The following is a 27,428-nucleotide window of genomic DNA, read 5'->3' as shown; positions in this document are numbered from 1 at the left end:
CCCATAGCAGCATGAGCATGTGATACGGGGCCACATCTTCCTGAATTCTGAATTCCCACGACAGCATGCACATCTTCCTGAATGTGTGCATCAGCAAGAGGCTGTACTCCAGAGTCACATCTCCCTGAATTCTATTCCCGGGTCAGAGCAAAAGTTCAGACCAGAGCTTTAGGGCTCCATCCAGGCAATCACAAGCTTAGGCAAGGTTCACAAACTGACACAAAGGAAGTGGTCACTGAGCTAAGGATGAAAGTCTGATGGGGAAGTAGTTCATGCCTGGGGACCCTGCAACACCCATGGGAACCACAGTTTACTCACAGAACCACCCAGGGGAGCCAACACTGCTTTCCTCTGTCACACTTCTGGGGATGCCAGCTCACCCAAAGCCAACCTGAGCATGGGTGCTATCATCAGTCATTTTGCAAGAGGAAACTAACACCTGGAAACGGGGTGCCGGATTCCAAAGATCACACGACCGTCAATGCACAGAGAGGCCGCAGCAGGTCTTTGCAGGCACACACAAAAGCCAGGGTTGTCCCACATCTCTGTGCTCATCCTAAGAATCCACTTGCACGAGGCAGGAAGCATGGGCACCTAAGGACACGCAGGTACAGAGGCTTGGGGAGTGGCCTCTGTGCCCTAAAGTCCCCATGAGATTCCAGTGTCTGGGCTGTTGAGCCTGGGGCGGGCTAGCTGGCCACTACCTTACCTTAGCTCAAGCTGAGCTGCAGGACCTCCTCCCACTGGGCCTGGAGGTGCTACCAAACACCTCTCTGTGACAAGCAGAAGATGGCTCTGGAAGAAGACTGACAACACAGGGTTGTCCCTTCATCAGGGGACAGGGTATATGACATAGAGAGGGCACATCAGCGGGTTTCAGAGAAGTAGGAAAACAGACTATGGGAAAGGGGACCATCCGCCCCCCAGGGTCCCCACCTTAGCTCTGTGCCCTGCCTAATCCCCAGGAGAGGGCCCAGGCATTCACACAGTGGGACAAAGCCCAGGGAATCCACATGCTTTTTCTGGCTGCATCCTACCAAGGAAGCGAGGGACCACTCTCAGGAGTGACACAATACAAAAGTGCTTTGCAGAACTGCCAAAGGCCATTAGGAAGGACACAGTCAGTGGCAGCACTGAGGACTGGAGTCAAATACAGAAGTACCAGAAGTGGCCCCAAGAAAAGCAGTGGAGGGCGGCCCTCTGAGGCGCCACCAGCCTTAGAGTCCAGGAGCTGAATCAGTAGAACTCGTGGCCAGGAAGGGGACATACAGGAGGCCAGCGCAGTGACGTGGTTGACAGCTGCCTTCATCACACACCAGGTAGGAAGGGGGAAAGGGAGGGGGACTGACTGTCCTAGAGGAGGGAAGCCATTGGGGTGAGGCCTCGGCCCTTAGGGCCTTTTCAGATTTCTCTCCCACTAGGCTCTTCCTCCCTCGGGCAGTATCTGGCATCCAGGGCTGAAAATGCACTTGAGAAGTCTAGGTCCCAGCCGGGCGTGGTGGCTCATGCCTTTAATCCCCGCACTTGGGAGGCAGAGTCAGGCGGATCGTTGTGAGTTCGAGGCCATCCTGGTCTACAAAGTGAGTCCAGGACAGCCAAGGCTAACTAACACAGAGAGATCCTGTCTTAAAACAAAACAAAACAAAACAAAAACAAAAACCAAACCAAAACAACAACAACAACAAAAAACCACAAAGAAGTAGAAGAAATAGTCCAGGTTCCCAGTTAATGGCTTCCTAACCCCCTTCAAGTCAAACAGCAGCAGGCAACACAGGACCTAGCCAGAGGCCCGCATACAGCGCTGGATGGCTCTTAGGAGCACTCAGGAGGCTGACGGAAGCGCCGAGACCAGGGCAGCTTGTGACGGATGCTACGCATGAACAGTCCGCAACACTGCAAACGTGTGCATGCACAGGGGTGGGAGTGCAGGTAAAGACCACTGCATTTTAAGATTTTAAAGCAGCCCCCCCAGGCTGTTTACCTCCATCTGGCTGGGGTCCTCCCTTCCGAACTTGGCATCTCCGCTCAGGACTCCTCCCAGCCAGCATCATGGCATCCAGGCTAAGGCCTGGTGGAGAGGACGCTAAACACCAGCAAGCCAACGTGCCTTCTGGCATCACGTCCAGGCACAGCCCCTCTCAGTGCAACCCCAAGGTGCAGCTGTAGCCACTGACACGCAGGGTAGTAAGGAGTGCTTGGTGTCACCTGCCATCCAGGCTGGAGTGTTCACTGTCCTGAGTTACCCGGTGTCGGGGACAGAGGGGGAGAGATCCTCAAGCAAGTGGCAAGGCTCCAGGCGCTGGTCTGCACTGGTTGGGAGGGCTTTTCCTCGCTGGGTGGGGCGTCAGCTCCTATTTTAGGTTGCAAATGTCTTTGCCTTCTGGGAGGAACCTCCTGCTAGTGGCCAGCACACTTCTGCAAGAAAGCTCTGGAATCCCTCAGACTCACACACGTCACTCCTCCACCTCAGACATAGGTCCATTTGGATTCTTCTAGGTCACATGGTCCAACCATAGCCCGCTTAAACATAGTGTGTGGCTTGGACGACTCCAGGCCGAATCCTGTTTTTCCTTAGGAACTGTGGGCGTCTGTGCCAGCCTGTCTTTGGCAAGAGTGGAGCAGTGGAGGGGAGACTGGATGAACACAGAGCATGCCCTAGCCTCGTGGCAGCCTCCTACTGCTGACAGAGACTTGTGTGGACCCCAAGGCCTGGCACAGGTGAGAGCTTTTTTTTTTTTTTTTGAGTGTCCTGGGGAGATAGCAAGCCCTGTCTACCCAGCTTGTCCTCCTGTCTCTGACTTGCCAGTGAGTGCGCCCAGGAGCCATTCACAGCGGTGGCAAGTTTGTGACACTGATTCCTCCATGGTACAGGTCAGTGTCGTTCAGTAAAACAGAATTGCAGCCTTTGGTAAGGTGATCTAGCTTCTTCCTGAAGGAAGGGTAAATGGCGACTCCGGTCGGCTCCCACAGCGAAAGGGGAAAAGTCCGAGGACGGTCAGAAAGGAGAGCGAACACAAGCAGGGCTATCCTGTCAGGTTAATTGCTATGTGGGGGATTTTCAGCTCTGGGAGTGGGGTAGGGGTGGGGTGTGGAGCGAGGCTGGTGGGGCAGAACACGTACAGAGAATGCGCTGTAGTGGGCACATCTGGAATGTGTGTTTGCACGGGGGCATGAAACCCAAAAACAGAGGACTCCTTTGGCTTGACTGCAGCAGGGTGAGGCGGGACAGGAAGGGAGATTTTGGAAACTGGGGCGATCAGGCTCGTCACCTCCACACAAGGTGGGCTTTGTACGTGTCTCTGTAAGCCAAGGCAAGGAGAGTCGCTGGTTGGATGCCTTGCCAAGCGCGGTCGGTCGGCTGACTTCCTAAGACCTCATATTCTCCCAGTGATGCTCTACGGTGCCTCCGTGGGGCCAGTTAGCAGAGCCACGACCACGGCCATGAAGGGGAAACCGCTGCATCGCCTACCTCCCTAAAGATATGTGTGGACACAGCTGTAGTGCTGATGGCTCACTGGGCCCCGGAGACAGAAGCTGCGCCTTCTGAAGTGCTGATTTGGTCAAGCACTCCACTGCCCTCCTGTCCCCTCGGCTGGGCCTCACCTCTTTGGCTATGGCTGGCCGAAAACTTTCCTCCTGCCATCAAGCAGCTGGCCAAAAGAGCCTAGAGGACCTGCCGCTGGAGGAAGGACCAGCAAGGAGGGACCACGGAGGAAGATGCAGAGAGAACCCACCAGGATTTCCTCTCAGAAGCCCTTGCCACTGCGGCACAGGCCAGACTTCTTTGCCATCCCTGCTAGGGTACCAGGTATTGCAGAGGAACGGCAGGAAAAGGGCTGATCATCTGACAATGCCCCCGCCCCCCAATTAGTCTGAAGGCAGCCTCCCCAGTGACCGTGCACATCCTCACAGAACCACCGCGACTAAAGCCACAAAATATCAAACCCCTCTCCTGGTGACCTCTCAACTACTTCAGCCCTGCCCTCCAACACAGGAAGGCTCAACCCCTTGCTTGGCATCTCAGGCAAATCCTGCTTTGGGGGGGTGGGGGTGGGGAACTCTGGATCATGCAGTCTAGCCCCGGGCATCTCGTGGGTTTCTATTCAACAGCCCTAAGTAGCTATTTAAGCTACCGGATCTCAGAACAGCTGAGGGCCTCAGGTGGCACGTGGGGTCAGGGACGGTCAGCTCCAGTACTCAGGGCTGGCACTTCGTGGGGAGCTTGCTTCCCGGCATTCCCCAAGCTCGCCTTGTGGGAAAGGGGCTCACACAACTGTGCGTAAGGCAGATGGCCAGCAAATGCAGAGGCCCCCCAGGGCCGCAGGGCTCCCCGGCTCTGGGTCCATCCCTCCCCTGTCCTCTCCGGTGCTCATGGAGGAGGAAGCTGGGAAAGCACGGGCCTTAAGTAAGCAACTACAAAGAGTGCCCCCATTTAATACGCTGCCAGGGAAGGAAGTGCACGAGGGTTCCTGGAAAGAAGGCTGAGGGGCACGCCGGGAGGGGAGGCCCATGAGGAAGCACAGAGCCAGTGTGAGGCCAGGCAGGTCTGCCCAGCTGGGCAGCACTGGTCACTGGCCCACAGCACACGGGGGCCAGGAGGTGTGCTGAGGCTCCCAGAGGCCAGTGTTTGTGTATATGTGTGCATGTGCACACACAGTTTATGTTGGTATATGCCCATATGCGTACCTGTTTGTAAAGATGTGCCTGGGTGGGTGTGTGCACACATGGGGTGTGCCTGGCATGTACACGTTCATGTTTCTCTGTATCCAGACGCATATCTACCAAGGTATGTGCACATGCACACTGTGTGTTGGTGTATGCTTGGATATACACGTGTGTATGCGTGTTTGCATGTTCATGTGCCTGGTGGTACACGTATGCACACACATCTACCCTAGACGAAAGGCACGTGGTACCTTATCTGGAAGATTCGAGAAAAACGAACAGGAGACTGCTTCTATGGTTAGCTTAGTGAGGGTAATTTTTTTCAGTTCCTAAGACATATATAGAAACAGACAGCCTTGGCACCACTAGGACAAAGACAGACAGGCCCATGCTGCCCACTGCGACAGTCAATGTGTCCTGTGCTGCCCTTCCAGATCCCTGGGCTGGAGGTCTGAGGCTGGTGGCCCCTCGCTGGCTCTACACACCACCATGCTATAGCTCAAGCTCTCCTCCAAGGCCACACCTCCCGTGCAAGGCTGGCCGAGGGGCTGGAGGAGGACATCAGGCCATGTATGCTAAACAGACACAATGACTCACCAGCGGGTCCGCCCTAGTCTGCAGAGCAGGAGATTGGAATGGAACCGTTTACAGAGCCGAGGCTAGAGTGGCTGAGCCCTGCCAGGAGGAGGAGACAGCTGAGGGGATGGAGCGGGGCGGAGCACAGTGGGTCCCTCACAGGAACCCGTATCTCAGGGCAACTCCGGCTTTCTGTGTAGCAGCTTAGGACTCAGTTCCCTCAACCCACTGTCCACCTCGGAAGTCTCACACACTGTGTTTGCGGGCTTCCTGTGCCCTTGGTTGGCAGTCTGCGGGGTGTCCCAGCAAACCTGGGATTCCTCAGAAGGCTCAGTCTGAGACTGACAAGGCTGTGGAGGTAGCGAGGAGCCAGGAAATCCTTATGTGACCTGTGCCTCTGGCCAGTATGTTGAGGCCGCTTCACCGGCTGTATACCACAAATGCATAAGGCCACCCACCCCACCTGTGGGTCACACAACACAATCTCACACATTTATGTCATACCTGCGCTGTTTCAAAACCGTGTGAGCCCCGCTGGAAAGATCTGTAAAGTGAGCATCGTGTGCCCGAGTGGGTTGGACAGTGAGCATCGCGTGCCCGAGTGGGGAGGGCTTGGTAAGCGTTCTCATGGCCTTTAGAAAATGCCCTGCGCTGTGCCCCCTACACTCTTCTCCCCCCCCCCCCCCCGCCCCAAGGCAGCACTGGGTGAGGGGCCACACTGCCAGGAACCATTCTAAAGGGCTATTTCCAGAGTGGTGGCCAAGAGCCACTGTAGGAACACAGCATTCTCAGACGCTAGCCACGGGGAGCTCCCAAGGGACACAGAGCTGACCTTGGCAGCCCTTCTGCAGGGCTCCGGAGGCCCTAGGTTCTCAGCCTGAAATGCGTCCATGGAGTGTCTATCCCTCTTCTGTGGCATTGTTCTAGGTTCTTCTAAGAAGGTGGGTTGGGCAGCGGTAGGAAAGTAGGATGCTGTGGCTACCCTAGCCACCCCGTTCTCAGATATCCGCCCAAGGGAAAACAAAAACAAAAACAAAGTGTTTACACGGGAGAGCTGAGAGCTACTATGTAAGAGCTGCTGCCTAACACTGTGTGCGCTTCTTAGCGACAGGAAGAAACTACTAGTGGGGCAGGCAGGGACAACTTGGACACACAGTGCCAGGGAGGCAGGCACCTTGTGTGCACGAGAAATCAAGTCCTGAAAGTTCCACACGGAGCCCTACCAAGTGCTAAGGGAGACATGTCAAAGTTGCAGGAGATAAAGCAGACAAATGGCTGCTGGGGCTGGGTGCCAAGGGCAGTCAGTGACGAAGCTGTGTCAAGGGCTGTGACCAGACAGATCCAAGGTAGTGCCTGCCAAGAAGTGTGTGTCATTTCTACAGATTCTTTAAAATGGCCTCAGGGAGAGGTTCAAGTTCTTGGCTAAACTAGGCTCTGATGTCAGTGGTGTTAACTCCCAGGCTGTCCCAGGCAAACTAAAGCAGGGCATGGCTGTCCTACCACCTATGAGCCGAGGGAGGTCCAAGTGCATTGTCAGAGAGAAGTACGCCAAATCACTAGTGCATAGCATTACCCAGTGAGAGGACGCTGGGAGCCAACCTCGGGCGGGGTGCCCTGTGCAGCCCCGCTGGTGCCTCTCTCGCCCTCTCTCCATCTCATCTGGGGCTGACTGGGGAGGAAGGGGAATTGAGAACTGTCAAGGCTACACACAGAGAAAGCCAGGACACGGGGTGCTAGGGGAAGGCTGCGTAGAGAAGAGCAGATTGCGGAAGGTTTTGACAGGGGGCTTCAGTGACCTTGTCAGGTAGATAGAACATGTTGGGAGAGGGGCCAGGTGGTCCCGAGGTGCTGGCAAGGTCTGAAAGTACGTGACTCCAGCTCCCGAGAAGGGCTGGACCCTCCTGACATCATCAAAGACGGGGCTGTGGATGGTGGCAGGGCATTTAGGTGTACCCAGGATGTGTTGTGCACCGGGACGTCGGACTGCATGGAGTGGAAAGCTCTAGGCTACTCCTCCCCTAGCTGGCGTCTGCAGGACAGGACTCTGAGGGCCAGCGAGGGAGACGTGCTCGTCTAGTCTACATGGGTTTCCATCCACTCCCAAGGTCCCAAGGGACAAAAGCACCTTTGTGAAACCTTCAACTTGAGCAGGGCTGGGTACAGGAAGCAGAGCCCCCAAGCATGGCTGTGTAACACCAGTGTCCACCTCTCAGGAACCAATACTTTTCTTTCGCACTCCCAGCCGGGAAGGGGCGTTGGTACCCAGTACATAGTTGGAAGGCTGAGACACCCAAGAACTGAGGTGATGAAGCCAGAGTACCACTCTCTGTGGGCCCGGATGGCACTAGAAGATGTCCTGGCTACAGCACTTGGGACCTGAGCAAGGGCCCTCCACCATGGGTGGCAGCCTGCATGCAGCCTCTTTCTCTGTGAATGAGATCACACAGTCTGTGGTGAGGGGCAAGTTCAGGCACCGCCCTAATCCAGCAGCTGGGGACCAGAGATAGGCCACAGCCAGAGAGAGGCAGAGCCAGAGGGATGCTCGGTGATGGATGTCAACAGACGCGGTACCCAGCAGCACACCGCGCACATGAGGCATGGAGTGGCTGCACAGATACATCAGATGTCTGCTCAGCAGCTCTGCTTCCAGATCATGGTCAGAGATCACAAGACGACTTCCCATTCCACCTGACAAGACAGACTTCAAATTGCTTCCTCCCGGCCCGGCCGTGACTCTTCATTTCCACGCCGCTGGCTCTGTAAGCACTGGCAGCTGGAAGCCATCACAGTCACTGCTGTGTCTTTTTAGACTGAAAGAGACAGATACGATGAGGAGCCCGCGGGCCCATGGGGAGTAGCAAAGGCTGGCTGGCGGCAGCGGCGCCGTAAACATCCGAACACACCTCATACTCATCAAAGTCAAGTCCATCGCGGCATCACGGGGCCAGGGATGGTCACCCAGAGAGAACTGTCCTCTGGGTCTGAAGACTGACTGAGTGAAGAGGATGGCAAGGTACAGAGAGTGACTTGGTGACTGGGGTCAATAATAGTATGCACTGGGAAGTGCTCAAAATTAGTTAAAACAACAACAACAACAAAAAACTACAGGGGCTGGAGAGACAGCTTGCTGGCTTAAGAGCACTCGCTCCTCTTTCAGAGGACCTTGGTTCGATTCCCAGCAGCCACATGGTGGCTCACAACCATTTGTAGCTTAAGTCTCAGGGGATCCGACACCCACTTCTGACATCAGTGAGCACTAACCACACACATAGTACGCAGACGCACATGTAGGTAAGACAACCACGCACATAAAAAGCATAATAATTTTAAAAATTAAATGATGATGAAATTATAAAAGCAAAGAACTTGGGGCTGGCTCATTGGCTGAGTGCTTGTTGCTTTTCCTGAATAACCCCAGTTCCAGGGGACCAACGCCCCCGCTCCCCTCTGGTCTCTGCAGGCACTCACGTGCACACACCCACAAGCATAAAGCATTCCCAGGTCTGTGCACTCTTGCCTATAAATGCATGCAGGGAGAAGACCCCCCCCCTTGCCCGTCTCCATCCTCCTCCACACACGGCGCCTCCCCTGCTGCTCCCACCTTTTCTGTCTCGTCTCTCTGTCTGGTCAGGAACCTGCAGGCAAGGGATGCAGGATCTCCCTCTGTGTTTTGTAAACACAACAGCTATTGTAGCCTTTGGTTTTTGTTACTGTAGGAAAACACAGCTTCTTTAGACATCATAGCGGGGAGGCATGGCAGCAAGCAGCAGGCACCTTGAACCCCAAGCGTGAAACAAGGAGAGGGAGAGGAAAAGCGAAGTGGAAGTGGGCTGGGCTTTATACGCTCAAAGTGAGCCCTCCGTGATCTACTTCCGCGAGCAATGCCGGAACTCCTCCTAGACCTCCCCAGTCAGACAGCATTACACAAAACCTCGGTCTGGGTACAGAGCAGGTACATCGAGGCAAACACACTGTGTGTATCAGCCAGCCCAGGCCAACACACACACAGATACACACACACAGACACATACACAGAGACACATGCACAGAGACACACACGCGCGCGCACACACAGAGACACACAGAGACACGCACACACACAGAAACACAGACACACATACACACTGAGACAAACACAGACATAGACACACGCACATACACAGAAACACACAGACACACATACATACAGAGACACGCACACACAGACACACAAAAATGTATGCATGTGGGCCGTCTTCAGAGCAAACAAAAGCAGACTCTGGAGCTAAGCCAGTCTTCAGGAACCCCATTAAAATTATGGCTCCACTTTTATCACCCTCCATTTCCTTTGAATAAACAGCAATACTATTTCCTAGCCTCCACTACTATTTGGTTAAATTTTAAAGGGAGGAAGGGGCCATTTGTATGGAAACAAAATTATTTCATTTACCAAAGATGGGCCGGCAGAGCGCTGGGCTGTCAGCATCCTTATTTAATGGCCTGCCCAGGAATTTACAGCTACCAAGTGATTTCTGGCCAATAGGGCAGGAGGTCTGGCCACCCCAGGGAGCTTCCACGACATCCCCGCCTCCACAACATGCTACCCCGATTTTTAGAACAAGGTCCCTTCAAAGGTCAAAACTGGCTGGAATCTTCTAGAATGTCTCAGAATCTCAAATACAAAGGCCTGCCTGTCCCCAGCAATGGCAGCAAGTGCTGGGGGACTCAGTGCTGGGGCCCCCTAGAACCCTGTTCCTGGGAATCACTAGCTGAACCCTTCTAGAGAGACAGACTGCTGCCAAAAGCCATGATCCAAGGCCACTGTTAGTTGCTGAGAGGCAGTGGGGTCCTTGTGGGTCAGCGGTTAGGGTGCCTGGGGTTTCTCATGTTTCATCCTGCACCTTTTAACACCAGGCCTGCTGGAGTCATCTGAACCTCAGCCCTTGCTCCTGACACCAAGACTGGGCCCTCACATCCTTCCTCCATCCACCCAGAGGCTGACACTAGGCACCCTCTGGAAACCCTGTCCCTGAGTAGCACAGGTGTCCCTTGCTGGGTCAGTCACGTGCGCAGGCCACGTGGCGACAAAGCATATGCTTCTGTTGCAGGTCTGACAGCTCTCCTGAAGATGGACCGTCACAACATGTCCTGGGTCCGCTACCCGAGCCATGTGTCCCCAGCTGTGGAGGACGTCATCGCAGCACAGAGCGTCATTTCTAGGTGCACGCATGTGTATGTAGCAGTGTGTGTCCCACTGAGCCTAGTGACGGGGCTCTTCAGTCTGAGCGTGTTCATCCGGGGCCATACTCGGCTGGGGGTGCTGGACAGGTTCCTTGCGGGCCTCACGGTCACCAGTATCTTGGCGACCCTACTGTCCCTCAATGCTGCTAGCCGGCCCGACTACATGTACACGACACACCTGGGCTGCGGAGCACTCTCATTCTTCTCCAACGTCTGCTACTTCACAGCCCAGCACCTGCAGGGAGCCATGCTCAAACTGTCCCTTCTGCCGGGATCTTCGGGCTGCCGGCTCTTGGCGAGGCCTGTGGTGAGCCTCGCTGCCATCGGGGGCTGTGCTGTCTGTAGCTCGCTCATCCTAGTGTCCCTGCTGGGCACATTTGGGGAGTTGCACACAACTACCATGTGCCAGGCGGATCCGCTGACTGCATGGCCCGAATACGAGATTGTCAAGTTCAGCCTGGGCTTCGCACTTGCTCTGAGCTTCCAGATGGTTCTCCTCTTCCTGCGTGCCACACAGCCAGCCTGGCGGGTGGCACCTGCTCAGAGGGATAATACAGACTCTGGGCGCTGGGTGGTACTGGCCGTGGCTCTCAACATGTTTGCCTGTAGACTCTTCTTCAATGCGGTCCTCCTGCATCGGGCCCGGCTGAAGCTGTCGAAGGATGTGGGCTCCCCGAGGGATGAGCTGCTCATGAACCTCGCAGAGCTGGTCCTGTCCGGAGAGAGCTGTATCAACTCGGTGGCCATCCTCCTCCTCCACACACCGTGCAGACTCGGGTTGCTGGGCCTCTTTGAGCGCCTCACACAGCGATGTAGGCAGGGGCTGCACAACAGCATGCCCTTGAACAGAGTAGGGGGCTAGACAGGGCTTGCCTGCTGGCACAGGCCACACCCCTTCCTGGTGTTCAGGGAAGACTGCCTTCGCAGAGAGCTTGAACCGGGTTCAAGTGTTTTGGAAGGCCCTTACTGAACATTAGCTTGCCTGTATTCACCTCAACCTATGCAAAACAAGACAGTTTCTCTTCCGAGACCCACAGTCACAACTTGAGGGACACAGTGACATGGGTACAGAGGCTGACCAGAGGCCATGGGTCTGTTGGAGGATGTCCTGACTATAATGGCCACATATTACCACCTTGCCCGCTTGGGCACCATCCTCCATTCAATAGTCCCATCTGACGGCAAGGAAAGGCGTTGTGGAAATAAAACACCGTTCTCATTGAATGTTTGTGTTTCTTGAGACAGGATCTCACTTGACTCTCCGTCTATAGCTATGCTACATTCTAGTCCTACGCAGTTGTTGCCAGCTGGCTTTCAAGTGCCAGAGAATTTGGGCAACAGAATTCCTGCCAAAAAATCTTCTTTGGATTTGCCTTTTTAAAAAATCTCTTAGCCGGGCATGGTAGCGCACGCCTTTAATCCCAGTGCTTGAGAGGCAGAGGCAGGCGGATCACTGTGAGTTCAAGGCCAGCCTGGCCTACAGAGAGAGTCCAGGGTAGTCAAGGTTACACAGAGAGACCTTGTCTCGAAAAATCAAAATAATAATAATAATAATAATAATAATAATAATAATAAATAAAATTTAAAAATCTGTCATCACTGGGGCTGGAGTTGGCTCAGCAGTCAAGAGTGCTCTGGGTTCTTGCAGAGGACCCATGTTCAGTTCCCAGCAACCACATTAGATGGCTCACAACTGCCTGTAACTCTAACTCCAGGGGGATCCAATACTTTCTTCCATGAGTATTTGCACCCATATGTTTGTGGACACACGCGCACACACACACCACACGCATGCACGCACACAGTTCTAAAGAACACAAATACACCTTTTAAACATCTGCCATAATCACGGAGTGTTGAGAGATTCTCACTCATCAGTGGAAGGTCACAGAAACAGCTGGTTTCTATCCAGTGACAATGGTGTCACAGTAGCTGCTGAGAGCTCCAGTATGCTCTGTGTTGGAAGCCTGGTCACCAGTGGCCAGGTTGTGTGAGGGGTCTTTAAGAGGAGAAGCCCAGTAGACAATGACCACAGGCCCCTCCCTGGCCTCTTTCAGACTTTCTGTATCAGCACGTGATCTCTTATGTCCAGTGTGCTCTCACCGCCAGCTCCTCCCATGATCCCGTCCTTTCACACCATGGTCCATCTCTTCATCCTTTCACACTGTGGTCCCATCTTTTCAGCTCCCACTACTCCAGCCACAGTTCCACCTGCCCCTGCTAGGCTTTCACCCGCTGTGACAAAACCCAGCAAGGGCCTCTCAGAGGCTTAGCTGGCAGGACTGCCTGTACTGTGAGCTACAAACACCACCCTTCTCTATGAAGTAAGTCACCAGCCTCAGCTATGCTGCCACAGCAAAGAAAAACTGACTAAACATCCACACTCCAAGACATCACTGGGCTCAGCATACAGCCAGCCATCAGCTGCCCCTGGACCAGCCCTGGAGACCAGCACGTACACTGGATGTAGGCAGAGTTGAGCTGACTGCGATGCACGCTCTGGGGCACTCTCTCCATGTGGTACCCTCTTACCCAAGTGCCATATGCCAACAATACTGATTCTCCTGCCTGTCCACAAATCCAGTCTTTGTCCCTTCCGCTGAACACACACAGCCTGTCCCGCTCACCTTAAGATGTTCTTCTTGTGCTGTGTGGCCCAGAGGATGCCTCAGGCAGGAAGCTTGTCAATGCTGGGCACTACCCAGTCAGGACCAAATTCTGCACACTGGGTCTTCTTGGTGTCACAACAGTCATCTCTTACCTTTGCCCCGGTTTTTAGTGGCTCGTGGTCAATTCCCTCAACGTTCACACCCGTGGCAGATGTGGAGGTCCCTAAGTTAGCTTATAAATACCTGCCACGATTGGCGACCACAGCACGTGGCTCAGAAGAAAAGAGCTGTGTGCTGAGGCCACTGGGAGCAGGGGATCCCAGGACAAAAGCAGGAAACAGGACAAGCTGCAGCTCTCAACTTGCAAAGCCCCTCAGCATTCCAGGCAAGGAGTGTATTTAGAAATCCGACCACAAAAAGTGCACTGGAGGCTCTCAGATGGCCGCATCCTGATTTTTCAGCTATACTGTGTAGCCCAGAAGACAACCTCAGGGTCATTTCTCAGGAAGTGTCCAGTTTGTTTTTTTAGGTTTATTTATCTTTATTGTCTGTATATGGGTGTTTTGGCCGCATAGGTGGCTGTGCATCACATGTGTGCAGTGTCTGAAGAGGCCAGAAGAGGACATTGGCACCCCAGAACTGCAGATGGTTGTAAGTGGCCATTGTTGGTCCTGAGAACTGAATCTGGGTTCCCTGAAAGAACAGACAGTGCTCTTAATATCTGAGCCATCTCTCCAGCTCACTGGCCTCCCTTTTCCCCTGGAATTCTCCTATTAGGCTACTTGTTGGTTCGTCAGTGAGCCCCAGGGATCCATTGTCTGTGCCTCTTTAGCACTGGAACTACCATGGCTGACTTTAAAAAGTTTCAGGGGAGCTGGGAGTCGGAAGTGGGGGGTAGGGGTTGTGGGGATGGTGGACTCCCAGCATTCAGGAGGCAGAAGTGGGCGGATCTCTGTAAGGTCAGCCTGGTCTACAGAGTGAGTTCCAGGATTGCCAGGGTTGTACCAAGAGAAACTCTGTGCATGTGTCGGTGTGGGAGGGTTCCAGGGTAGCCCACGCCCTCTTCTGGCCTCCTCAGGCACTGCACACATGTGATGCACAGCTATGCATACAAGCAAAAACATCCATATGCCTAAGTAGATAGTTATTTACTTATTTCTTTATTGTACACACACACACACACACACACACACACACACACACCATACATGCGAAGATATGAAGACAACCTGTAGAAGGTTCTCTCCTTCTACCTTGAGGGCCCAGGGATTTAACTCAGGTCGTCAGGCGTGACGGCAAAAGCTTTCGCCTGCTGAGCCCTCTCTCAGCTACACTTGATTTTTGTGCATGGGTTCTGGGGATCAAACTCAGGCTTTCTTTGCAAGTACTTTACTGACTGTGCTCTCTCTACACACCTAGGCTTTTGTGGTTTAAAAAGACTTTGTCTAGGGCTGGAGAGATGGCTCAGAGGTCAAGAACACCATCTGTGGCAGACAGGCACACATGCAGGCAGAATACTGTATTAAAAAAAATAAATTTTATTTTGTTTGGTTTGGTTTGGTTTTTCGAGACAGGGTTTCTCTGTGTAGCCTTGGCTGTCCTAGCACTTTGTAGACCAGGCTGGCCTTGAACTCACAGCGATTCACCTGCCTATGCCTCTCTAGTGCTGGGATTAAAGGTATGAGCCATCACGCCCAGCCTTGTTTTTTGTTTTGTTTTGTTTTTTGTTTTTTCGAGACAGGGTTTCTCAGTGGAACAGCCCGGGTTGTACTGGACTCTTTGTAGACCAAGATGGCCTTGAACTCACAAAGAGTTCTGCCTCCTGAGTACTGGAATTAAAGGTGTGTGCCACCACACCCAGCTAATAAATCTTAAAAAAAAAAAAAAAGGAAAGAAAAGAAAAAAAAGGGCACCTCCCCTGTCTTAAACACAAAACAAATGACAACAATAAAAACAACAAAAATGGAGCGGAGGGGCAAACAATTAAAACCACTGAGGTCTGATTAGGGGAGGGGCTTCAGTGGCTAGGGGAGGGGCTCCAGTGCTTAGGGGAGGGGCTTTAGTGACTAGGGGAGGGGCTCCAGTGCAGGAGCAGCAAGAGGCGGCAGGCTGCCCCAGGGCCCTGTGGGAAAAGTCCCTGAGCCAAAGTCCTCCCAGCAGGCCGTAGACAGGGTTAGGCCTTAGGCCTTAGGATTCTGTCTCTCTGTCTCTAGACCTGGTCATATATACCCACTACGTCATAACCTTTTGATAACTACTAAGAACAAGGAAGGGTCTTTCTACTGAAGGAACCAAGTGGAAAATCTAAAGCAAAGGGGAGCAAAAGGGACACCTCACAATGCAGGTCTGAGTGCTCCGACCCAGGGCAAGGGCACAGGTACTCTCAGTGTTGAAAAGGAGGAGACTTGGAACTAACTGATCACGCGAGGGGAGAGACTCCTTTGGAGCCCAAGGGGCTTGTGACTTGTGAACAAGGACGCACCCCCACCACTCCTTCCAGAGCCTCACTCCACTACCACTCCCCACCGTCAGCGGCGCCCCCCCCTGAATATACTCAGGGCCCCCCTCCACCCTCATCTGCACCCTGAGCTGTACACATTCACTTGTGGTTGCCAGCACTCTCCAGGAATCAAAGTGCTCCCAGCAACCGTGAAAGGGGCCCAGCTGTCAACACTGTGAAGCTACCGAAACCGCTCCCTACAGCCACATGGCTGTGTGTTCTGAGTGCTGGAGGGGGTGGCGGGGGTGGGGGTGGGGGTGGGGCAGCTGCAGGGCAGGGATATGACACTCTTCCTGGGGCTGTAAATTCCTTCCCACATTGGAAGATAAGGCTACTGAACTGCCTTTTTTTTCTGGGAAGCAGCCCCAGATCGATCGGGGTGGCACCTGCAGTGTGCACCTGGGATGCTTGTCTGTACGAGGACCAGGATGAGGACCAGGACGGCAGCACCCAGATGCCCCCAAGCATGGAGATGGCCACTCCCATGGCCCCAGGCCAGGTCCTCCTGGAACTTGAGTGAGGGGATCCCCCTTGAGGCAAGGCTATCCCAGACACCATCTCACGAGTTGAGCGAAGGCTCAGGAGTTGGGGAGCCTGACAAGACAGCCTTTCCAGGCCAGAGTGAGCAGACAGGGTGCTGCGGGACCAGCTCAGCCTTGGTCTCTCATTCTGGTTGATAGGCCCTGACTGGCCCCTGGCTGCCTTGGGACCCAGGCAAGTGCTCAGCCTCTCCGGCTCTGGTTCTTCCTTTAAAAAGAGGATGCCTGCCTCTCAACCTCCTAAACACTTGAATATTTGAGTCAAGTGCTAACTGTCCCAAAGACTTAGAAGCCAGTGACATCTCCAGGGAGGGGCCGCAGCTCCCTGCCTCCCCCCAGTCTGGACAACTAGAGAAAAATGCACAAACTGGGTCTGGGGAGATGTTCAGAAAGAGGCGTGAGAACCTGACTTCGGATCCACAGCAGTCACATAAAAAGCTGCGTGCAGCACCACATACCTAGAACCCCGGTGCTAGCAGGGAGACAAGAGGACCCCTGGAACTCACTGGCTAGCCAGCCTGGCCAATTCAGCAAGCTCTGGGTTCACTAAGAAATCTCATCTCAAAAAATAAGGTGAACAGCGACTGAGGAAAACACTGGGCATCGGCCTCTGCCCTTCACACACATGAGCACACAAGAATATAAACACCAAACACATACACAAAATGCGTAAGTGTTACAGATTGGAAACACGCGGGCACATTTCTCGAAGCTTTGTGCTGTGTTTCCCAACCTACGGGGCTCGACAGTTCAGGGCCAAACCAAGTCACGTGAGCTTTTGATTGGCAGACCGTCTCCCTGGTAGGGACCCAAGGAAGACCAGAAGAGCCAAGAGCATTGATGGCTGACTCAAATAAATGGCTGTCACTCAAGGTTCCTAGCAGGTTGCTGTCTAAGAGGCAGGGTGGCCTCTGTGATGAAAGGAAGTGGAAAGCCTAACGTCTGTGGGTCCAACCTGCAGCCATGGGCCACATGTGTCCCAGAATAGCTTTGAACGTGCCCGACATACTCGGAGGCGATTACAATGTCAAAGGGCTGGGCAGCCCTGTCGAAAGGCCTTGGCAGAGCTGTCTTATGTCATCTCCATGTCCAAGGTGACCACTGAAGAGTGGGGAAGGGGGGAGGGCAATGCTGCACACTGGCCCTGCTCAGACTCTGGCATCATGCCCCACGCCCCCAGGGCTCTTACTGTTAGGCAAGAGGTGACCCTAGACCCATGAGGTGCTCGGGCTGTGCCTGTGTTGTGGAAGAGGGCAGGATGACCCAGAGAGAGAAATCTGGGCGTGCCTGCGGGGGAGGGGTGGGGTGGGCGTGGCATGAGCAGCACTGGCGGGGCTAGGGATCCCTGCAGGCACTCTGGATCCTGACCTGGGCCTTGGGAAGATGACTGGGCTGTGTGCCGAGAGCTCCTGTGAGGGGCTTATGAATGTGAAGGCAAATGGCTCTATATTACTGGCATCTGCTCCCCATAGGTGGACCAATTCCCTTGTCTATTGAACAGGCATGGGCCCATCACACTGGACTTCCTCTCAGCAGCAGCCCGGCCCTTCCTTGCCAGGGTGGGTTCCTCAGACACAAGGCTATTATAAACAACTGTAGACGCATGCGCAGAGCATACTGCGGAACCCACGCAAATGTCCAACCCACTCTAGGCCAAGCAGGTCAGGAAGGATGAGCATGGCTGGTGAACGGCCAAGACCCTGGCCCAGGCCCAGCCACCAGCCCTGCCTTCTCCTGCAAACGCTCACGCTGTGTCCCTCAGGCTCTGTCCTCTGTCAAGAAACCAAGGCCAGAGGCAGCCCGGCTCTGAAGGAGCGCTCCCTGAGACTACTGTAAAGCTCTGTGAGGAGAGTATGGAGGAAGACCTCATCAAAGGACAGACTCCCCACTGTATGGACAGGATCTTCTTCAAAGTCTCTCTCATCCCTCAGCGACACGAAAACCTACGGAGGTCCGAAGGCAGAAATCCCCCTGCCTCGGTCCTGTCCTGCCTGTCTGTTAGCAGACGGACATAGGATGTGACTGTGTGGTACATTAAAGGGTAGGCAGGCTGGGGTCCAGGTAAGACACTGCCCCGACATCTCAGCTGCCAATCGTGCACCTGTGCATGACGTCAGAGCACCCCAGGGGCCTCCCGAGGAACCCAGAAGGCCATGAAGGCCCTCTTGGTGATCCAGTACCATGGAACCCTGAGCATGGGCTTTGCGAGAATGGAGAATTTTTAAGGGAGCAGCTATTTTTAAGTGGCACGTCTTGGCTATTTCAAGGCTTGGGTTTCTGTTTTATTTATTTAATTCAAAAGGAAACTGTGGGGTTGGTTTTTTTTTTGTTGTTGTTCATGATCTGTTTCTTTCAAGATGGTGTCATGGGCATTTTTTAATGGTGACGTCATCCTGCCTTGATAAGTTGGTCAAGTCAAAATACACTGAAGGACCAAAGGCAGAGGGCTCTTTATTGTGCGGCTCAGACGAGGAAACGTCAATGCAATCAGGGCTTCTACAGCTCGAAGGGGCCTTGACTTAGTATTTTTCCATTAAAACTTTTATTTTTAATGGAACTCTACTTAAAGATCTGTACATTTCCGAAAATACATGTCTCAAAGACTCTAAGCGGGCTTGCAGGAGGAGGCGACGCACTCGGGCACAGGGCAGCCGACCAATGGTCCCTGAACTCCCCCGCAGCTGTCTGCATGCAGGTAACTGCTTCATTTAAAAAACAAAACAAAACCCAAAAAAACCTTTTATGTGCATGAGTGCTTTCCTGTAGGTATATCTGTGAACCACCTGTGTGCCTGGTTCCCAGGGCCCAAGGGGAGCTGGATCCCTTCGGACTGGAGTTACAGATGAGGGTGAGCCACCACCTGGGTGCTGGGGCTGGGACCTCTGTCTTCTTCCAGAGCAACACATTTTAACCGCTGAGCCCTCTCTCCAACCCAGTGCCTGCTTCTTCCTGCTGCACACAGCACCTCTTTGGGGAGCAACACGTGGTGGTTTCAGCCAACAGAAACAGGCAAGATTCCTGCTCAGAATGCAAGTGCCCACTGCCCACCCAGGGTATTTGACATCACAGCTTCTCAATACTGAAACATTTATCAAGATGAGAACAGAGCGGGCTGCACTGAGGAGGCAGAGGCAGAACCATGGGCGGGTGTAGGGAGTGTCTCTGGCTGGCCAGTGTAGTGAGCCCCAGGTCAATGCGAGACCCTGCCTCAAAAAAAAACAAAAACAAAAAAAACCAAGGTTCACAGAACCTGAGGGCTAACAAGTGAAGTTCTCTAGCCTCCACAGCCACATGCATGCACATGAACATATGTGAACATGCACACACACTCAGATACAAAGAAGAAAGTACAAATGAGACCGAAGAACTCTAAATTATTACGAATACCAAATAACTTGACTGGATAGCTCAGGCTGCCTGAGGTCTGATCGTGGGGTGAAGCCCCACCCCCACCCCGACCCCTGTGCTTGTCTCCAATCCAGGGCAACAATTCCAAGATCACTCCATTGCTGTGGATGAAACTCCCAACACCCAGAAAGAAGGTGGGCTGCTTGGGAATGGCAATCAGTCACAAGGCCACTCGGACCCCAGGGCCTGGGTCTCCCCAACCTTGGCTGTACAAGGCCTAGAACTGGGAACAGAGGAAGGCAGGTGGCCCCGCTGACCAGGGACACTGGACCCAGCTGACATTAGAGCAGAAAGCTCACCTGGATTCCTAATTTCTGATCAAAATGCCTGCTACTTGTACGCTGCACTTCCCCGCTGCAAGCATCCCTGGGAAAACGGTAGCGCACATTCACCGTGATACTGGTGCCCTACTAAGCTGACCGAAGAGGCTCAGCAGTCAGTTTTAAAGCCAGCACCAGCTAAAAGTACAAGGGTACTATTATTTGCTTCGACAACTGAGGAACGATTCTTACCTAAAAGGTAGTCAATATTATCAATATTATCATCCTTTTGTATTTCAAACAAATATGTCGGTGGGTGAAAAGCAGCCGACACACTGGAAACTTCCATAAAATACATGTCCAGCAGGACCGTTTTTTCACTGTCTACATGTGGGAGGAAAAAAACAGCCAGCAAAAAAATGGTTAATGCTGGCCTTAAAAGGAGGCTGGCCAGAGCCCAGTGAGTAGGCTTGGGAAGTCTATAAAGGAGGCGCTGTGCCAAGGGGGCCAGACACTGCTGCGGGACAGCCACAGGCATAGTGAGCCTGCTCCTTTCTAGACAGGTCTCTCTTCTTTTCCTCTCCCGCTGTATCCCTGCTGGGCGCCATCCCCAAGGTGCTGCAAACCCAGGGTCAATAATCCCCTGTGGGCAAGCTCCAAGTGCACCGGCAGCAGACGGTCCAGTGACACGGTGGCACAGGTAAGATTCATGCTTGTGCCGAGGTTCCGGGCACAAGCATCAGGCTGGGAACTTCTTACTGTGGTGGGACAGGAGCGGTGGAGTAGTAGGCATGTGCCCCTCAGCCTCCAGGGACAGCATGCTAGGTGTGACCGTGGCAGGGGCTCTGCCCAAGTACAGGCAACAGCGTGCCCATTTAGAGCTGGGTCGAGCTCTGATCCCGGCTACGCCCTGTAACACCACCTTGCTGCCACTCTTTGTCTGCCAAGGGGGGGGTGGTCTTGGTGACTTAGAACTGTTCCAGGGACAGGGGCCTCGTAAGCCTTGCAAAAACCGGGCCTTGTTTCCCCAGATCTGGACACACAACAGAAAACCAGGACACTGACGTTGACCATTGGACTAACAGGGTAGCAGTGGAGCAAGGACAGAGCCCAGGGTGTGGGTTCTGCCATGCTCCTACGATTTAGGGAGAAAGCCGCCTGAGGGCTCTGCTCCCCTTATGCTGCTGGGGTTGTGGCCAAGCCTCTGAATTTCAACACTGGCACATTCTGGGTGAGTACTTTAAAAGTCTGAGGTTTTGTCTGTTCGTTTCTTTGGGGGTAGGGTCTTACTGTGCAACCCTGACTGGCCTGAAACTGAACATTTACGCTGGGCTTGGCCTCGAACTTAGAGCTCCACCTGCCTCCCACTCCTTTGCGCTGGTATTAAAGTGTGCACCGGGCCCACATGTCTGGTTGGATCCCAGGGAAATAAAGGGAAGCCCTCCACACTGCAGACGAAGCTCACAAGAGTGGCGCTTCTGTGGCTCAGTTGGGCACGACCCGTGAAAGATGGGCTGCCCACGCACACCCACACTGCCAGCTCAGAATGTGGGCATGGCGGTGAGCCTTCCCTCCATTCTTCTTCCCCTTATTTTAATGAAGCAGTCTTTTTGGGAGAGAAAAGGCCAATAAATCTCTGGCTTGCTCTTGCTTCACCTTCAAAGCAAATGCACTGCCCACAAGGAAAGCAACAGAGATGCGCTTTCTTTCAGAGCCAAACCTACACACTTCACCCACCCTGACTGTGGGAGATGTAGCTGTGCTGCTCAGGGCAATATGGATGCTGAGCAGCATTCCCAGCTGTTGCCCACCAGATGCGAGCACCCATCTCCTGCACAGTGACACCCCAGGGTCTGCATGCATGGCCAGTGCTGCTGAGAACCCCGGGTCACACCACAGAGAGCCCTTGGGGCACAGAGTCACACAGGCTAGGAAACATCCCCAGCCACGAATGAAACTCAGGTTCCAGGCTCCCACACCTAAAATGTCCCACACAATTTATGAAAAGGACAAAAAAAATGCTTCCTTCCATGTTTGTTTCTCCCTTATTCCCTGGCATGGGGGCAGGGGTGTGGGGCTAGGGGTGTCTCAGCTGTTGCCCAGGATAGTCTCAAACTCCTGGGCTTACAGGGTCCTTCTACAACATTCCCTCGAGTAGCTGGGAGGACGAGGAGTCATTGTCAACTATTTGGTAAGGTTGAGGACAGCCTGGACTACACCAGACCCTTCCTCAAAAGCCAGCTGTGTGGACAGGCAGTGGTGGCGCACACCTTTGATCCCAGTACTTGGCAGGCAGAGGCAGGTGGATCTCTGAGTTCCAGGACAGCCAGGGCTACACAGAAAAAAGCCCTGTCTCAGGAAAAACAAAACAAAACAATACAGCTGTGTATATGAGTGTGTGTGTGTGTGTGTGTGTGTGTGTGTGTGTGTGTGTTGCTGAAGGTCGAACCCCGAGCCCTCGTGTGCCAGGTAAATGCTTTACCACTGAACTATATACCAGTCCTCAAATAATAATTTCTATTATTTACTTGTTTTCATTTTATACTGGGGGGAGGTAGGTGTTTATTCCTAGTACCCACACTCAGAACTGCCACGAATAAAAAGAGCAAAATTTCTCTTACCATATTACTGAAGAGAAGAAGAGACAGCTCCCACCCCGTAGGCTTCTTGGACTACCTTTGAGAAAGGCTGGGTTTTTCCCTTCCCATGCCACATCTCTTTCCAACAGCTGCCAAAGCTAATGAGACTTCCTGTCTCAACAAACAGTAGTTTTCCTCAAATTCCCACACCGCACATTCACGTTATTTCATGAGCCAGCGATCTGACGGGTCCCACTCTGCATCTCCCATGACTCACAGACTGTCACCAACTCCAACTGTGGACGCCCTTAGGGGACAGAAAGGGACACTTCCACATGTCCAAGATGGCGAAAGCCGGAGTCCCGGCAGGCGCTGGGATCCATCACGTGCTACACCTGGCTCCCTCGGGATCAGGATTCTCGATGCCTAATCTTGTCCCGTCTCCCTCCACAGGTGCCCAGAGAGCGAGCAGGCAGCAAGCAGGCAGCAGTCGTGACTGCCCAGCACCGGCCCAGACGCCAGGCACCCTGTCTGCCCTTCTGGTTTTCTGAGACAGGCTCCCAGGACGATTCTTTCTTGCTTTACAAATGCCTGTCTCACTTTCAAGAGAATCGCCTTTCTTTGTGAAGATGGAGCTGCCGCTTAAGAGAGACTCCCGTGACCCTTTCAGCAAGTCCTGAAGGCTGTCGAGGGAAGCCATGGATGCGACCACTCCAGCCCAAAATGTTGGCGTGGAGATCTACCTGGGTCCCGTGTGGCCAGCCCCTTCCAACAGTACCCCCCTAGGCTTCAACTTGTCCCTCCCGCTACAGGAAGACACCCCGGGGAACCTCACTGGGGACCTCTCCGAGCACCAGCAGTATGTGATCGCTCTCTTCCTCTCCTGCCTCTACACCATCTTCCTCTTTCCCATCGGCTTTGTGGGCAACATCCTCATCCTGGTGGTGAACATCAGCTTCCGGGAGAAGATGACTATCCCAGACCTGTACTTCATCAACCTGGCGGCTGCCGACCTCATCCTGGTGGCCGACTCGCTCATCGAGGTGTTCAACCTGGATGAGAGGTACTACGACATCGCAGCGCTCTGCACCTTCATGTCCCTCTTCCTGCAGATCAACATGTACAGCAGCGTCTTCTTCCTCACCTGGATGAGCTTCGACAGGTACCTGGCGCTGGCCAAGGCCATGCGCTGTGGCCTCTTCCGCACCAAGCACCACGCGCGGCTCAGCTGCGGCCTCATCTGGATGGCCTCAGTCTCTGCCACGCTGGTGCCCTTCACAGCCGTGCACCTGCGGCACACCGAAGAGGCCTGCTTCTGCTTTGCCGACGTCAGGGAGGTGCAGTGGCTGGAGGTCACGCTGGGCTTCTTCGTGCCCTTCGCCGTCATTGGCCTCTGCTACTCGCTCATCGTGCGGGCCCTCATCCGCGCCCACAGGCACCGCGGCCTGCGCCCGCGCAGGCAGAAAGCCCTGAGGATGATCTTCGCTGTGGTCCTTGTCTTCTTCATCTGCTGGCTGCCGGAGAACATCTTCATCAGCGTCCACCTCCTGCAGTGGGCGCAACCGGGGGACGCTCCGTGCAAACAGTCGTTCCGGCATGCCTACCCCTTGACGGGCCACATCGTCAACCTGGCGGCCTTCTCCAACAGCTGCCTGAATCCCCTAATCTACAGCTTCCTGGGCGAGACCTTCAGGGACAAGCTCAGGCTGTACGTGGCGCAGAAGACGAGCCTGCCAGCTCTGAACCGCTTCTGCCATGCCACGCTCAAAGCGGTCATCCCCGACAGCACGGAGCCGTCGGACGTCAAGTTCAGCAGTGCTGTGTGAGAGGGACCCCCCAAGAGGGAGGAAGACACGGGGGGAGTGGGCCTGTGCTCAGGAGTGGCGCACACCTGGCATAGGTGGTGGGGTGAGCGGAGCCGTGCCATACTTCTCAAAGCCCAGTGGCTTGGGACATGGCACGTTGCTGGGTCATCTCTGAGGCTGCTGGGATCCTTCCTGACTGCCCAGCTCATGGCTGCTGCCATCCGGATCCAAGGGCCCAAGGCAGCAGCAGGTCACGTGACATTAACAGCTGCCCTCAAAGGGCACCACACAGGCCTGCTGCTTGGTTTTCTCTCTATACCCTATATGGCCAGAAGACAGGTCTGCTGTTGACAAGTGACATCCAAAAGAATAGGCCACCCCATGGGAGCATCACAGGGACACTCCTGCTACATTGCCTGCTACCTGGGTGGAGGAGTCTAGAGACAGAATTTATGTACCCGTCCCAAACTGGCTATATTTCCTTTGCTTGTGATGTATAATTGACCAGGCACACGCAAAAGCTAAGAACACCAGGGTCTTCTTCCTGTCTTCCAGAAGGCTTGCAGGACCACTCCAGATGCCGCTGTAACTCCCGAGTGACCAACGTGTCTGAGCTGAGAAAGGCTCTTTAACAAAGCGCCTGCCTGCTCTGGGACGCCCACCTCTTCCAATGCTGGTCTACAGAGGTGTCTGCCCTTCCGGGAAGGGGGAAGGAGGCTGTGGGTGCCGCTCTGCAGGCCAGTGGGCTGCAGTTCTGAGACGTATGGCTGAAGGACTTGCCTCTGCAGAAAAGAATGCGGGGAACAGTGAGATGTAAATGAATCGCATTAAAATGTAAAAAAGAAAGAAAGAGAGCTAAGCACTGGGGTTATCCATTCAGTGTCTGTGAATAAAATGCAGTCATATGGTGATTCTTCTTTGCTCTGTGATTTTTTTCCTCTGTGTGTGTGTGTGTGTGTGTGTGTGTGTGTGTGTGTGTGTGTGTGTGTGAGAAGCACGGGGGAGGGAGGGACAATGAGAAAGCCACACCAGAACAGTCAGCCACTTCCTTGCAAAGGACACTTTGTCCACAGCTTCACACACCCGTGTGCCACTGTGGGCACCGTCCTATGCACCAACAGCCAACCCACCCAGCTGGCTAGACCTGGCACTTCTGGGACGGAGTGGGCCACATCCTGTGTTCCACCTGGACACCACACACGTCTTCCTTGTTCCTCAGGCTGACAGCCAGCCACTCGTAGCCTCATTCGAGTGTCTGCAGAGGACAGCTATCTAGCCCATCCCTAGAAAACTCTGGACTGGGAGAAATGCCCAGGGGTGGGGGTGGGGGGGTCACAGGGCATGCCCCTCTGGTTTTGCATCCCAGGACAGACCGCTTTACTCTCAGTCTCCACTCCCTGACCACCTACCGGGGCAGCTGCCCATGTTAGGAAGCCCACTACTCCAGCCAAGGACCCGTGGCAAGGGGTGGGTGTGTAGGGTGGGGGGTGGGGGGTGTGTATGTCTCTGGACTCATGCAGAAGCCGGGGCAGGACCCTAGGGGAACATACGAGGTAACGCATAGGTGACAGAAATGACCCACTTTGTCTCTAAAGAATAGGCTATTTTCCATTCAAATATATGACCGCCCCCCCCCCCGCCCCCGGCCTTTTTATTCAGATGATAACAAGTTGTATTTATAGATAAGCTTACGTGAAAAGGTACGTGATATTTAAGTTATTAAGTTAGCGGACTTGGCAGAGCCAAGGAGTCAGCCAAACAACACAGGACACAGAGTCAACCCCAGCTTGGGGAGGGTGCATGGCTCGCAGTCTGGAGTGAGCACCTGCAACTGAGTACAGCAGTGGTCCCCAACGACTACCTGAGTCCCGTGCATGGCTGGCTTTCTACCTGGCCAGGACATGGGACACTGCCTCCAGGATGGTGTCTTTAACAGGTGAAGAACCACCACAGGAAGTGGGCGGGTGAAGGAAGGGCTCGGTGGCTCTGTCTTGCAGAGACCTACAACTCAAGTAGAGAAGCCCTGGGCTCCACCCCAGCCAAGTCTTCAAAGGTGTGCACGGCTCATGCAGCCCTTGCAAAACTCAAGAAGGGCAAACCCTACTACGCTTTGGTCAGTAACCTCTGATCGCCACATGCTGTGAGCAGCTTTCATGATGCTCCTATAGACAGCCAAAGAGCAGGACTTATGGTGGCTGGAGGCTGAGAAGCGTGGCCGCAAACCCTGATAGGGTGGTGATGTCACTGTTAATGTCTGGTTCAAGTTGCCCCTTTTGACCTCAGTGATGGCGACAGGGAAAGACCCTCCAATCCAAGTCACAGAAAAAGGCACGGCTGGGCCTCAACTCTTCACATTTGCCTATACAAGAAGCATTTTCTGGCTGTCCTCAGGCCAGGGTGATGCTCAGATGCCCAAAATACGCCAAGACTTTCAGCTCTGGCTACAGAGGCAGCCAAGGCATCAGAAAGAGGACAACAGCCCCCTGAGAGAGACAGAGAGAAAGAGAGAAAGAGACAGAGACAGACAGAGAGACAGAAGACCAACTAGATGCTTAGAGCTTATGAATATGCAAAACCATGGACAATAAAGGATGAGGCTGGGACAGGCCCTCAGCCTCCAACACCACATCCCCTTTGCAACAGCACTTGCAGCTCTTCAGCCAGGACAGAGAAGAGCACGGGCAGCCAGGGAGCCAGGGTCAGCCTTTCCTCTTTACGGCTATACCCCCAGGGATGACAGTGGGACTGCACCTGCCCAAAGTCCAAGAGCCATTCTCAAGAGACTCCTTTTAGGTTGGCAGCGCCCTCCCCAGTCCTCTGGACAGCAGCAAAGTGGTCCAGGCAGGACAGGCCCACTCTTGGCCGCACACAACTGTAGCCCTTGGACCTATTTGAGGCTCTTGAGCGGAGTCTTCTACAAGCTAAGCTGAGGCTGCCTGTAGCCAGACAGGGTGGGAGCACAGCTTTTGTCTCCTCTATGCCTCAAAGCACCCTTGCCATCTGCAAACGGTGAGAACTGTTCTGGGGTGCGTGCGGTGGGTGGGGTGGACGAGAGAGATGCAGATCCGTGAGTCCCAGGGCAGGGTGGCGAGAAGAGTAAAGTGCCGCAGAAGGCTGGACTTAGGGGGACAGGACAGAGGTGGCTGGCTCTGCAGGGGCCCTGTGCAGCCCATTTGACCCCCTCCCCCTCAAGAGTGTGTCCGGGAGCTGAGCTGAGGCTAACACAATTATTCTTGGCAGGAACACCACAAGATAAAATCAAGGCGT

At 54.0% G+C, this 27,428-nt stretch overlaps 3 protein-coding genes across 6 annotated transcripts in view; 2 read left to right on the top strand and 1 right to left on the bottom strand.

The window, feature by feature from the left end:
* CHLSN (cholesin) overlaps window positions 1–27,428 on the bottom strand; it is a 103,596-nt gene that overhangs the window by 43,128 nt on the left and 33,040 nt on the right. Inside the window, exon 1 of one of the 4 annotated variants that reach the window (XM_084764275.1) lies at window positions 1,982–2,270. The exons of the other annotated variants lie outside the window; for them this stretch is intronic. Coding sequence (XP_084620401.1) covers window positions 1,982–1,987 — 6 coding nt within the window. The 5' untranslated portion in view covers window positions 1,988–2,270. Of the gene's footprint in view, window positions 1–1,981; window positions 2,271–27,428 lie in introns of those variants that run through there. 4 annotated transcript variants of the gene reach the window in all.
* Window positions 1,823–11,931, top strand: LOC311587447 (uncharacterized protein). Its single transcript, XM_084764267.1, is given in 4 exon segments — window positions 1,823–1,929; window positions 2,576–2,709; window positions 2,712–2,718; window positions 10,329–11,931. Coding segments are annotated over 4 exon segments (1,158 nt in total). The 5' UTR covers window positions 1,823–1,907; the 3' UTR covers window positions 11,324–11,931.
* GPER1 (G protein-coupled estrogen receptor 1) lies at window positions 20,296–25,489 on the top strand. The gene is made up of 3 exons (XM_084761380.1): window positions 20,296–20,477; window positions 20,809–21,008; window positions 22,810–25,489. Exon 3 carries the CDS (start codon window positions 23,055–23,057, stop codon window positions 24,180–24,182), a length of 1,128 nt encoding a protein of 375 aa, XP_084617506.1. The 5' UTR covers window positions 20,296–20,477; window positions 20,809–21,008; window positions 22,810–23,054; the 3' UTR covers window positions 24,183–25,489.

This window comes from Acomys minous (genome assembly GCF_964271855.1).
Source record: "Acomys minous genome assembly, chromosome: 16".
Classification (NCBI taxonomy): domain Eukaryota; kingdom Metazoa; phylum Chordata; class Mammalia; order Rodentia; family Muridae; genus Acomys; species Acomys minous.
The sequence above is the reverse complement of the archived record's forward strand: the minus strand, read 5'-3'. Positions and strand labels throughout refer to the sequence as shown.